This window comes from Bombina bombina, chromosome 5, assembly GCF_027579735.1.
Source record: "Bombina bombina isolate aBomBom1 chromosome 5, aBomBom1.pri, whole genome shotgun sequence".
NCBI lineage: Eukaryota > Metazoa > Chordata > Amphibia > Anura > Bombinatoridae > Bombina > Bombina bombina.
Window position 1 is genome coordinate 837,915,370 of NC_069503.1, and position 13,944 is coordinate 837,929,313.

At 39.3% G+C, this 13,944-nt stretch overlaps 1 protein-coding gene across 1 annotated transcript in view; it reads right to left on the reverse strand.

The window, feature by feature from the left end:
* USP14 (ubiquitin specific peptidase 14) overlaps window positions 1-13,944 on the reverse strand; it is a 92,173-nt gene that overhangs the window by 74,387 nt on the left and 3,842 nt on the right. The window contains exons 3-6 of the mRNA XM_053714967.1: window positions 13,144-13,176; window positions 12,737-12,841; window positions 12,465-12,568; window positions 11,206-11,264 (exon numbers count right to left, since the gene is read on the reverse strand). Of these exons, the coding sequence (XP_053570942.1) occupies window positions 11,206-11,264; window positions 12,465-12,568; window positions 12,737-12,841; window positions 13,144-13,176 (301 nt within the window). The remainder of the gene's footprint in view (window positions 1-11,205; window positions 11,265-12,464; window positions 12,569-12,736; window positions 12,842-13,143; window positions 13,177-13,944) is intronic.

The following is a 13,944-nucleotide window of genomic DNA, read 5'->3' on the forward strand; positions in this document are numbered from 1 at the left end:
TGTTTGGTTGATGTAGAATCTTATGTAAATAAAAATAAAATGAGAGGGCATTAGTTCATGTGTTTCATATAGATAACATTGAGCTCATGCACGTGGATTTACCATGGAGTCAGCTCTGATTGGCTAAAATGCAAGTCTGTCAAAAGAACTGAAATAAGGGGGCAGTCTGCTGAGGCTTAGATACAAGGTAATTACAGCGGTAAAACGTGTATAATTATAACTGTGTTGGTTATGCAAAACAGGGGAATTGGTAATTAAGGGATTATCTATCTTTTAAAACAACAAAAACTCTGGTGTTGACTGTTCCTTTAAGAATGTAAAAAAATCAAAATGCCATTACACTTTAGTTGGGTTGAACTTCATATTAGCACAAAATTGTATATACTGTACATGTTTACCATCACTTTAAGTACTGAATTTTTCAGTATAGGTGAGGATACAACAGTCAGAAGTAGCTATTTCAAATTACAAAATAAAGGTGCTATTTGTAGACAATAGAATACTCTCCAGCAGGTAAACTAGATCATTGGGAACACACTAAAGGGGCCAAAATGTTACAGTCCCTTTCACTCATCCATACACAAACAATATAGTTCTAAACTCTTGGCTAGGTTGTGTCCTTCCAAGACAAAAGCTGAAGATCCCTGTACCCCAACATCTAAAAAAAATAGCTAAGTAGATTGGGGGGTAGGTCATTCAGGCAGAGAAACATCTTGCTGGGCTCTAGAATAGGGTACAAGGGCCCTACACGTGTATGTATGGCAATGCCCTATAATATAATTGTCTTAAAAGATTGGATGTACTGGGGCTAGAATGCTTGTGCACAAACATTTATTTTACTAATAAGTTTGTGAAGTACTAACTCGAAGAGTGCACCTAACAGCACCTCTAGATCGCAAAACCCGAGAAGCAAAGATAGGCCACAAATAAATATACATTCATGATTTCAATTGTTTTTTAATAAAAGTTAAGTTAAACACACAAAAATGGCTCTGAGCGAGTTATGTCCAAACGATCAATTAAACCAGCAGCTATTTAGCCAAATACATTATGTCTGTGCCTTGATTTATAACTAACTAGTGTATATAAGAACTGATCCACAGTTATGGTTATAAGTTGAGATATGTCTGTTTGTATAATAAACGGATTTCCACATTCATACCTGTGTTTTTAGTCTTTTGTCTTTTTAAAATGATTATTATAGTGTAAAAGATTCCCAATGAGGAAAAGCATTTAAATAATAAAGTCAACACTAAAGTGCAAAATAAACAAGAAATATATAAGTGGACATTTGTTAATGTATCTCGTAAATTGGTTGACTAACTGTGCACTGGCATTATAAAAGTTTAAATATTAGTTATAACATCATTGGTTAGTCAACCTATAAACAAGTGTACCAGCAATAATAGATTGTATACCACTCAGATAAATTATAATAACATAAATAAAAAGAGAAGCACTCAACCTGGGAACAAACAATAGCATAATAGCTTGCTCTGTGGCTAGTTACCACCCAAGAAGCAGCCTCTTTTTGCTCAACATGTGCCTTTCACAGAGAAGAACTTTCCTGAAGCATATCAGTTTGATCCTGACTTCACAGTACAGTCCAGCCCCGAAAAACCAGGCAATCCCTCTCTGAACGAGAGAAACAGCAAAACCCCAGACGTACGTTTCGGCCTATTGTGGGCCTCGTCATTGAGGTGCAGCCATATCCTTCTAGGCACACTGAGCAACGAGTCAATGTCTGGATTCCCGCATCACACTTAGGGAGACTTCCCTAAGTGTCATAACCTGCATAAATAAAAAGAGAGAAGCGCTCAACCTGGGAACGAACAATAGCATAATAGCTTGTTCTATGGCTAGTTACCACCCAAGAAGTAGCCTCTTTTTCTCAATGTGTGACTTTGTCTCGTTCAGAGAGGGATTGCCTGGTATTTCGGGGCTGGACTGTACTGTGAAGTCAGAATCAGACTGTTATGCTTCAGGAAAGTTCTTCTCTGTGAAAGGCACATGTTGAGCAAAGAGAGGCCGCTTCTTGGGTGGTAACTATCCACAGAACAAGCTATTATGCTATTGTTCGTTCTCAGGTTGAGCGCTTCTCTCTTTTTATTTATGCAAATTATAATAGCAGGCTGAGGGGAAGCTTTGATTTATAAGGTTCAGAATCGCAAGACTACATGTACCACATTATATATTAGATCATTATCTGCCTGAGTTAAAGGGATATTAAACATAATTTTTATTTCATGATTCTGATAGAGCATGCCATTTTAAGCAACTTTATAATTTACTTCTATTATCAATTTTTCTTTGTTCTCTTGGTGTCTAATTGAAAAAGTAGGAATGTAAGTTTAGGAGCCAGACCATTTTTGGTTCAGAACCCTGGCTAGCGCTTGCTGATTTGTGGCTACATTTAGCCACCAATAAGCAAGCACAACCCAGGTTCTGAACCAAAAATGGGCCGTCTCCTAAGCATATTATTCCTGCTTTTCAAATAAAGCTACCAAGAGAAGGAAGAAAAATTGATAATAGAAGTAAATTATAAAGTTGCTTAAAATTGCATGCTTTATCTGAATCATGACAGTTTAATTTTTACTTTAGTGTCCCTTTAAAGGGCCACTAAACCCAAAATCTTTCTTTCATGATTCAGATAGAACATACAAATTTAAACATTACAATTTACTTCTATTATTTATTTTGCTTCATTTTTTAGATATCATTATTTGAAGAAAAAGCAATGCACATGGGTGAGCCAATCACATGAGGCTTCTATGTGCAGCAACCAATCAGCAGCTATTGAGCATATCTAGATATGCTTTTCCGCAAAGAATATCAAAATAATAAAACAAATTAGATAATAGAAGTAAATTAGAAAGATGTTTAAAATTGCATTCTCTTTCTAAATCATGAAAGAAAAAATGTGGGTTTCATGTCCCTTTAACAGCAATAGTATTAAACCGTGTTAGTTATTGCAAGGTGGGTGGATACTTTTTACATCCATATTAGTTGGCAACATTGTAGTGTTTAAGAAAGTAAATTACCAAATATACAACATCCTGGCAAGAAGCCCGGATCCATTAAGGTGGGGATACATTTATAACACAAGAAGCTGCTTCTGACAAGCAATTTGGATTGTAATGGATTAAAATCTGATCACATTGTTCATACTGTGATCTAAACACACGAGCGCTATACAGCTTTGTATGCACAGACACTAATAATCCTGATTATATAAAATGGTCTATTTTCATATATTCACTTATTATCACCATTGTGGGATCCCAAATAAAAATACAGCCGGACCAGCAGTATATGAATTTTAGATACTTTAATCCTCTCATACACAAGTCACCACAAAACCCATATATTAACATTAATAGGCAATACTCTTAGGTGACTTCTGAATCTAGGATAATATAGATAGTTAAATATTTACGAGATACATTAACAAAATGCCCACTTACATATTTCTTGTTTATTTTGCACTTTAGTGTTGACTTTAATATTTAAATGCTTTTCCTCATTGTGAATCTCTTTTACACTATAATAATCATTTTAAATAGACAAAAGACTAAAACAGAGGTATAAATGTGGTAATCAGTTTATTATACAAACAGACATATCTCAACTTATAACTATAAACTGTGGATCAGTTCTCTAATATACACTAGTTAGTTATAAATCAAGGCACAGCCATACTGTAGTTGGCTAATTAGAAGCCGGTTTAATCGATCCTTTGGACATAACTCGCTCAGAACCATTTTTACGTTTTTAACGTACACTCATCTTAATTGTTTTTAAATAAGTTGTGTTTATTTATGGCCTATTTTTGCTTCTAGTGGTTTGAACACAAAGTTAGACACAATCTGAGAATTTTATATGGAGCTTCTGAATTGCATTAAAAGTGAATCTATGTTTAGTAAAACTTTAGTAAATACAAACATGAAAAGGACATAAAGAATTTGAAATGCATAGCAGTATGTAAAATCTATTTCTTTCTAATGACACAGTGAGTCCACGGATCATCTCTAATTACTATTGGGAATATCATTCCTGCCCAGCAGGAGGCGGCAAAGAGCACCACAGCAAAGCTGTTAAATATCACCTCCCTTCCCTCTAACCCCAGTCATTCTCTTTGCCTACATTAAGAGCAAGGAGGTGGTAAAGTTTAGGTGTTGGAAAGAAGATTCTTCAAGTAAGATTTTGTTATTTTTCAGCAGTGCAAGTTTGTTCTGCTTTGTCCTGGGGTGTAGCCGTAGCCCATGTCAGTCTCTTCAGTAGAGGAGTGGTGGCTTTTAAGCAATGGGAACTTGTAAGGTACAATCCTCACTGCGCCTCCCATGTATTTAATGCTGCCGTAACATTGAAAGCCTGAGTAAGATTACTCATTCTTTGTTTTTCTTCCACAGGTCCATGTGAGGGAACATGCCTCTCAAACCTAGTGAGCTGCCTGGCAGATTTCTGAAGGCAAGTGCTGATTTTATTTTTCTGAGACAAACAGGAAAACTATGGCACTTTAATTTCATTTGGTTAGACACAAGAGACATTCTCCTAACGTTCTAGGGGATAATGTTAAAGATGGCAGTAATATCAAGATATGCCGCAGCTTTCTCTTCAAGTGTCCCAAGTTTTATCGTCCACACATGCAGTGCCCTGCGCTTCCTCTCAAGCTCTGACTGGAGTTACTTTGCAAGATATCGCTACCCTCATGTCTTCTGTGGTATCTGATGCCTTGTCTGCTTTTCCCATGCTGCAGGGAAAACGCAAGAGGAAATGCAAAGAATCAGTGAGTAAGGTTTCTGACACAGTGGTGGCCATTTCAAATGTTCCTTCCCAAAAATTTGAGGAGGAAGATACTTCGGTAGCATCTGAGGGTGAAATCTCAGATTCAGACAGTATAATTCCTTCTTCTGATGCTGAAGTTGTATACTTCAGGTTTAAGCTAGAATACCTCCATTTGTTACTTAAGGAGGTCTTGGCTACCTTGGATGACTCCGGTCGTAGTCAATCCTAAGAAGTCTAGCACGCTAAATAAGTATTTTGATGTACCTTCAATGGTGGAGGCTTTCCCAGTACCAGATCGGGCTTACAGAGATTATTGCTAAGGAATGGGAGAGACTGGGTATTCCTTTTTCTCCATCCCCTATTTTTAAAAAGATGTTTCCTATTGCTAACTCTATCAAGGAGTCTTGGCAGACGGTCCCAAAGGTGGAAGGGGAATTTCCACCTTAGCTAAGAGAACCACTATTCCCATAGAGGATAGTTGTTTCTTTAACCCCTTAACGACCGAGGACGTGCAGGGTACGTCCTCAAAAAAAAGGCAGTTAATGCCTGAGAACATACCCTGCACGTCCTCGGTTTGGAAAGCAGCTGGAAGCGATCCTGCTCGCTTCCAGATGCTTTCCGGTTATTGCAGTGATGCCTCAATATGGAGGCATCCTGCAATAACTTTTTTAAGCCATCCGGTGCAGAGAGAGCCACTCTGTGGCCCTCTCTGCACCGGAGATCGGTGGTTCCCTGCGTTGGTGGGTGGGAGCCGGACCGGGAGGCGGGTGGCGGCCATCGATGGCCCTGGTTATGTGCAGGGGGGGCGGGATCGTGGGCGGGGATGAGCGGGGGCGCGCACGGACGCGTGCGCGTGCACGGGAGGGCGGGGGCGGGCGCGTGCACGGGGAGGGAGCGGGTGGGAACCGCTACACTACAGAAAATGTGTTAGTAAAAATGTTTAAATGCCCTAATATTTTTTTTTTAAAAAAAAAAGATCAGCAAGGTGGTGGGGGTTTGTCTGTGTGGGGGGGGGAAGCTACACTACAGAAAAAAGCCAAATAAATATAAAAAAAGCCCTTTTTTTTTTGCAAACTGGGTACTGGCAGACAGCTGCCAGTACCCAAGATGGCCCCCAATGAGGCAGAGGGGATGGTCAGAGAGCGGTTTTGGGGGGGATCAGGGAGGTTGGGGGCTAAGGGGGGGATCCTACACCCCTAGCATATGTAAATATGCTAAAAAAAAATTATTTATTTTTTAAAAAACCCTTTTATTTTAGTACTGGCAGACTTTCTGCCAGTACTTAAGATGGCGGGGACAATTGTGGGGTGGGGAGGGAAGGGAGCTGTTTGGGAGGGATCAGGGGGTGGGATGTGTCAGGTGGGAGGCTGATCTCTACACTAAAGCTAAAATTAATCCTGCAAGCTCCCTACAAACTCCCTAATTAACCCCTTCACTGCTAGCCAGAATACACGTGTGAGGCGCAGCAGGATTTAGCGGCCTTCTAATTACCAGAAAGCAACGCCAAAGTCATATATGTCTGCTATTTCTGAACAAAGGGGATCCCAGACAAGTATTTACAACCATTTGTGCCATAATTGCACAAGCTGTTTGTAAATTATTTCAGTGAGAAACCTAAAATTGTGAAAAATTTAACTTTTTTTTCAATTTGATCGCATTTGGCGGAGAAATGGTGGCATGAAATATACCAAAATGTGCCTAGATCAATACTTGGGGTTGTCTACTATACTACACTAAAGCTAAAATTAACCCTACAAGCTCCCTAAAAGCTCCCTAATTAACCCCTTAACTGCTGGGCATAATACACTTGTGGTGCGCAGTGGCATTTAGCTGCCTTCTAATTACCAAAAAGCAACGCCAAAGCCATATATGTCTGCTATTTCTGAACAAAGGGGATCCCAGAGAAGAATTTACAACCATTTATGCCATAATTGCACAAGTTGTTTGTAAATAATTTCAGTGAGAAACCAAAAGTTTGTGAAAAAATTTGTGAAAAAGTGAACGATTTTTTGTATTTGATCGCATTTGGCGGTGAAATGGTGGTATGAAATATACCAAAATTGTCCTAGATCAATACTTTGGGATGTCTACAAAAAAAAAATATATACATGTCAAGGGATATTCAGGGATTCCTGAAAGATATTAGTGTTCTAATGTAACTAGCGCTAATTTTGGAAAAAAGTGGTTTGGAAATAGCAAAGTGCTACTTGTATTTATGGCCCTATAACTTGCACAAAAAGCAAAGAACATGTAAACATTGGGTATTTCTAAACTCAGGACAAAATTTTGAAACTATTTAGCATGGGTGTTTTTTGGTGGTTGTAGATATGTAACAGATTTTGGGGGTCAAAGTTAGAAAAAGTGTGTTTTTTTCAATTTTTCCTCATATTTTATATTTTTTTTTATAGTAAATTATAAGATATGATGAAAATAATGGTATCTTTAGAATGTCCATTTAGTGGCGAGAAAAACGGTATATAATATGTGTGGGTACAGTAAATGAGTAAGCGGAAAATTACAGCTAAACACAAACACCGCAAAAATGTAAAAATAGCCTTGGTCCCAAACGGACAGAAAATGGAAAAGTGCTGTGGTCATTAAGGGGTTAAGGATCCTATGGATAAGAAGTTGGAGGGATTGCTCAAGAAGATGTATGTTCACCAGGGTTTACAATGGCAACCTGCGGTGTGTATTGCTACCGTCCCTAGCGCAGCAGCATACTGGTTTGATGCGTTGTCTGATTCTATTCAGATACTCCCCTTGACGAGATCCAGGATAGGATCAAGGCCCTTAAAGGGGCACTGAACACAAGTTTTTTTTCCGTGAATCAGATAGAGCATGACATTTTAAGCAACTTTCTAATATTCTCCTATTATCATTTTGTCATTCTCTTGGTATATTTATTTGAAAAGCAAGAATGTAAATTTAGATGCCGGCTCATTTTTGGTGAACAACCTGGGTTGTTCTTGCTGATTGGTGAATATATATTCACCCACCAATAAACAAGTGCTATCCAGGGTCTGAACCAAAAATTGTCTGACTCCTTAGCTTAGATGCCTTCTTTTTCAATTAAAGATAGCAAGAGAATGAAGAAAAATGATAAGAGTAAATTAGAAAGTTGCTTAAAATTGCATGCTCTATCTGAACCATGAAAGAAAAAAAAATTTGGGTTCAGTGGCCCTTTAAGTTGGCCAATTCTTTTATTACGGATGCCTCCCTACAGGTTATCAAGCTGGGAGCAAAAATTTCTGGGTTTGCCATACTGGCCCGCAGAGCCTTATGGTTGAAATCTTGGTCTGCGGATGTGTCATCTAAGTCTAAGCTTTTTGGCGATTCCCTACAAGGGTAAGACCTTGTTTGGGCTGGGCTTGGCTGAAATTATTTCTGACATCACGGGAGGAAAGTGGTAATTTCCTTCCTCGGGACAAGGAGGACTAAGCAGAAAGGACGTCTGAGAAATTTTCGTACCATTTAAAACTTCAAGGGTAAGCCTTCCTCTCCCTCTACAAAGCAGGAACAGTCCAAGCCTTCCTGGAGGTCCAACCAGGCATGGAACAAGGGGAAGCAATCTAAGAATCCCGGGATTGGATCTTGTGGGGGCAGACTTTCCTTTTTCGCTCAGGATCCCTGGGCGGTGGACATCGTGTCCCAGAGATACAAACTAGAGTTCAAGACCTTTCCTCCCAGGGGCAGGTTACTGCTCTCAAGATTATCTGTAGACCAGATAAAAAAAAAAAAAAAAAAAAAGAGGCGACCTGGGAGTGATAATTCTTGTTCCAATGCAGGAACAGGGTCTGGGATTCTATGTCAATCTGTTCGTGGTTCCCAAAAAAAAAGAGGGAACTTTCAGACCAATTCTAGATCTCAAAAGTCTAAACAAGTTCCTCAGAGTTCCATCCTTCAAGATGGAAACTATTCGTTTCATTCTTCCCTTGGTTGAAGAGGGTCAATCCATGACAATGGTAGATTTAAAGGATGCGTATCTGCATGTTCCCATCCACAGGGATCATCACAAGTTTCTGAGGTTCGCATTTCTAGACAAACACTTCCAGTTTGTGGCTCTTCCATTCAGCCTTGCCACAGCTCCCAGAATTTTTCAAAAGTCCTGGGATCCCTGTTGGCGGTGCTCCGATTGCGGGGCATTGCAGTGGCTCATTATCTGGACAACATTCTGGTTCAGGCGCCATCCTTTCAACAAGCGAACTCTCACACGGAGATGTTGTTAGCCTTCCTGCGTTCTCACGGATGGAAGGTATATTTGGGAAAGAGTTCCTTAATTCCAGCTACAAGGGTAGTGTTCTTGGGAACCATAATAGATTACCTATCGATGAAAATATTTCTGACAGAGGTCAGAAAATCAAAGATCTTCGATTCTTGTCTGGTGCTTCAGTCCTCTCCTCGGCCGTCAGTGGCTCAATGTATGGAGGTGATCGGTCTGATGGTAGCAGCCATGGACATCATTCCGTTTACCCGCTTCCACCTCAGACCTCTGCAGTTATGCATGCTCAGGCAATGGAACAGGGATTATGCGGATCAGTCTGTGCGATTACATCTGGATCAGACGACGAGAAAATTCTCTTCCTTGGTGGTTGTCTCTGGAACATCTCTCCAAGGGAACCTGCTTCCGCAGACCCACCTGGGTGATTGTAACAACGGACGCCAGCCTGCTGGGATGGGAAACAGTCTGGGGCTCACTAAAGGCTCAGGGGACATGGACTCGAGAGGAGTCTGTTCTCCCCATAAACATTCTAGAGCTGAGGGCAATCATCAATGCTCTTCTGGCCTGGCCTCAGCCCGGTTTATCAGGTTCCAGTCGGATAACATAACCTCAGTGGCTTACATCAACCATCAGGGAGGAACTCAGAGTTCCTTGGCCATGACAGAGGTCGCCAAGATTATTTAGTGGGCAGAGACCCACAACTGCTGTCTATCTGCGATTCACATTCCAGGAGTGGACAATTGGGAAGCAGATTTTTTGAGCAGACAGACCTTTCACCTGGGGGAAGTGGGAATTCCATCCGGAAGTGTTTTCCAGCTTGATTCTCAAATGGGGAAAGCCGGATCTGAATCTTATGGCATCTCGTCAGAATGCCAAGCTCCCGAGGTACTGGTTGAGGGATCCACAGGCGGTACCGATAGATGCTCTGGCAGTCCCTTGGAATTTCAGTCTAGCATAACCGTTTTCTCCATTCGCTTTGCTTCCTCTGGTTATTGCCCGAATCAAGCAGAAGGCGGCGTCAGTGATCCTCATTGCACCGGCGTGGCCTCGCAAGATCTGGTTTGCAGACCTAGTGGATATGTCATCTCTCCCAGCTTGGAGGCTTCCACTGAGACAAGACCTTCTACTTCAAGGGCCCTTACTTCATCCAAATCTCGTTTCTCTGAAGCTGACTGCTTGGAGATTGAACGCTTAATTCTATCTAAGCGTGGTTTTTCTAAGGCTCGTAAGCCTGTTACCAGAAAGATTTACTACAAGATATGGCGTAAATATCTGTATTGGTGTGAATCCAGAAGTTACTCTTCGAGTAAAGTTAGGGTTCCTAGAATTCTTTCCTTTCTCCAGGAGGGTCTGGAGAAGGGTTTATCGGCAAGTACCTTGAAGGGTCAAATATCTGCCTTGTCTATTTTGTTACATAAGTGTCTGGTAGATGTATGGCCAGACTGGTGTGCATCATCCATGTGAGACAGGATGCAGTCTCAGAATTGTGATGTCATCACTTATTATTTAAAGGGCCTCTGTTCAGTATGCTTTGCCTTTGCGTTGTCTCAGACCCGTTTGTGAGAGTTCCTGTGCATTACCTGGCTGCCTGACGTCCTTCATGGTTCCTGATCCCTGGCTTGTTCCTGACACTGCTGTTTTCCTTGTTCCTGATTCCGGCTCGTCTGACTATTCGCTTTGGCTCCTGACTCGGCTCATCTGACTACCAGCTCTGGTTTTGACTCCTGGCTTGTTATTTGACTTGTGGACTTTTTATTATTTTTTGTTATTAATAAAAGGTGTGATTATTTTTGCACTTCTCGTCTCAGTCTGATTCCTGGCACCCTGACAGTTATAAACCTTCAGGCACCTCTGCACCTTCTTACTTCCTTTCTCTCCTTTTACTTTGGTCTAATGACTGGGGTTAGAGGGAAGGGAGGTGATATTTAACAGCTTTGCTGTGGTGCTCTTTGCTGCCTCCTGCTGGGCAGGAGTGATATTCCCAATAATAAATAGAGATGATCCGTGGAAGAAATACATTTATCAGGTAGTGGTTAAAGAGCTTTAGTAAAAGTTTACACCTAAATGTCTGATTGAACTAAAGTAAAAATAGCAAACAAAATATTTGAACTGGTTCTTTTACTGAGCACAAAGCATTTTGTAAAACCAGCTAGAGTCAGAAAACATAAGCTGACTGACTTGTATCTCTAAGTGAAACAAACCTGCAGTGATGTACTGAGCAGAAGCCATTTCTCCTGATGCTCTCAAAGCACCTCCATACCTTTAAAGGAAGAAATAAAAACAAAATTGCTGCATAAGCTACAAGAAGGGGCTCACATTTCAGTATTACACAACATACAATACATTAGAGTTCACAATGTATGCAGTTAAAGGGATATTACATATATTTTTCTTTGTTGCTTACACACAATAGGTCAATTTAATAGTTTTTTTAAATAAACATTTTTGTTCTTACTGAGGGGCACACAGACTTGTGAGAGATTTTCTCATTTGCCAGTATGCTCCAATCTTAAAGACCAGTATTGTGCAAAAATATATTCCTGTGTTTATGTTTAATACGTTTAAATTTGACACATTTTCACGCGCAAACAAAACAGCTCTAACGTCCCTTTAAACTGATCATCTCAAATAAATAAAATTTTGCAGTACCAGTCCTGCATTGATAATGCCCAAGCTCTCCTTCCGGTAGCGGCAGTCCTCGCTGTTAAACAAAAAAAGCTTTCAATTCTTTATTCTGTTGTCAAGGTTACAAGACAAGGTTTTGAGCAATTTCAAGCAGACAACATTGTAGTGTAACCTTGTGGACCTAATAACAAAATGTTGAATGTGATCTCAGGTATGCTCTATAGAAGCAGTTAAAGAAAGTAACTGAACATTAATACAGTGAGGAAGTAGCATTTCATGACATAAAAGGACACCATTTTACAAGGGCTGATATATGTCAAATGACATGTACCACTGACTGAATCCTACAGAAGAGTCAATAATGACAGGGCGAGATGTAGGTGGTAGAAGGGCAATGAGGTCAAAATCTCTCAAAGACTGCTTTGCTTTTTTTTTTCCGATCAGTAAAATAGTTTTTTTTTTTTTACACAGGAGTAACAATATAAATTTGGTTGAGCAGCTGTATGTAAACCATGGAATAGATGTAAATTCCCCAATAAAAAAAAATATTACAATTTTCTTAAAGGAGAAAAAAATAAAGTAACATCTATTATGGGGGGAATTAATCCTCCGATAAAGTGAGCGGAGACTCATGAAACGCATCAGGGATACAGTATATATATATATATATATATATATATATATATATATATATATATATATATATATATATATATATATATATATATATATATATACATACACACACATATATACAGATCAGAAAAATAAACTCCTTTTAAGGTGTATAAGAAACTTTCAGGTATTGAGTGTGTTTATTAATAATATTGTATACCTTTTAAGTGCATCTTTCAGTTCAGGAACGGAGCGAATACACTGCACTGTGGCATTCATATAACAAGTGTTCCCAAGATTTGTTAATCCACAAGGTAGTTCCATCTACAAGAGAACATTAAAAATGAAAAGTAAAACGTAATTGTAGTTTCAAAACGCTTTTTAACATCAACAATGTTAATGTTAAATAAATGTAAAATTAAATAGCCAAAAAAAGACTCCTAATATCGGATTACCTGAGGGCTAAAAAGATAACCTGCGATGGACACTTACAGCAGAAGCTAGTTGCTCCTCGGTCATGTCTTCAACAAATACAGGTCTAACAGCAGGCTCCTCCGGAAGTGCTTCAGCTGAACCCATCATTAACAAGGTCATCCCCTGAAAATAAACATTGTGCTACAACTCAAGCATAAATATTACCAGTTTCTGTTACAATTTGCTACAGTCATGGGGGAAAAAGTACCACAACCTTGCGATGACTCCCATCACCTGCCCTACTTCATGACATCTACTACACGCTGATGTGGTGTAATGCACCCAGAAAAATGATCTGCTTTATGTTTCATGTGTATAAGGATTTCCCCATACATAACAACTCTTCCCAGCCATATACACTCTACCAAAACATCCAAAAGATTTCTGGGCTGCAGGTATTTTTGGCACCATAACTTGGTACTTACACTTTTTAATTTGATGTTTCCCCATTCATCATCCTGTTTAAAATAAATAAATAAAAAAAATATATAAATATTGAGGTTTCACACATACACACATATATATATATATACATATACACATACATACACACACACACACACACACACGATATAGCAGCTTCATTGCACAGAACACATGAGTACAATTTACAAGGCTCATTTTTATGGAGGTTAACATTACATTGCTAACACTTTAGTTGAATGAAATACTGAACAGACCAATACAAGTGCTGCTTCATTCAAGTGATGGGAAACTTGACGCGTTTTAAATTCAGGTCCGGAATCTAAGGAATTTTTTAAAATTGACTTTGATTGATCACTTATAATAAAGATGCGCTGTAACTTACTTTTTAATCTAGCCGCGCAATCCTAATACTCTAAGCCAACGGCACACTAGCCATACAGCACTTTTTTTGTAGCGAGAGAGCCTATTTGAAAAAATTCAAACAGATAGCACACAAAAAAAAAATATGAGTTTTGAAGTAGGCGGTCATAGCGCGAGGCATTAGAATTGCACGGCTAGATTATTAAGTTAAAGGGACATTATACACTCATTTTTTCTTTGCATAAATGTTTTGTAGATAATCTATTTATATAGCCCATAAAGTTTTTTTTTTTTTTTAATTAATGTATAGTTTTGCTTATTTTTAAATAACATTGCTCTGATTTTCAGACTCCTAACCAAGCCCCAAAGTTTTATGTGAATACGCTCGACTACCTACTCCAGCTTGCTCCTGCTTGTGTAAAGGGTCTTTTCATATGCAA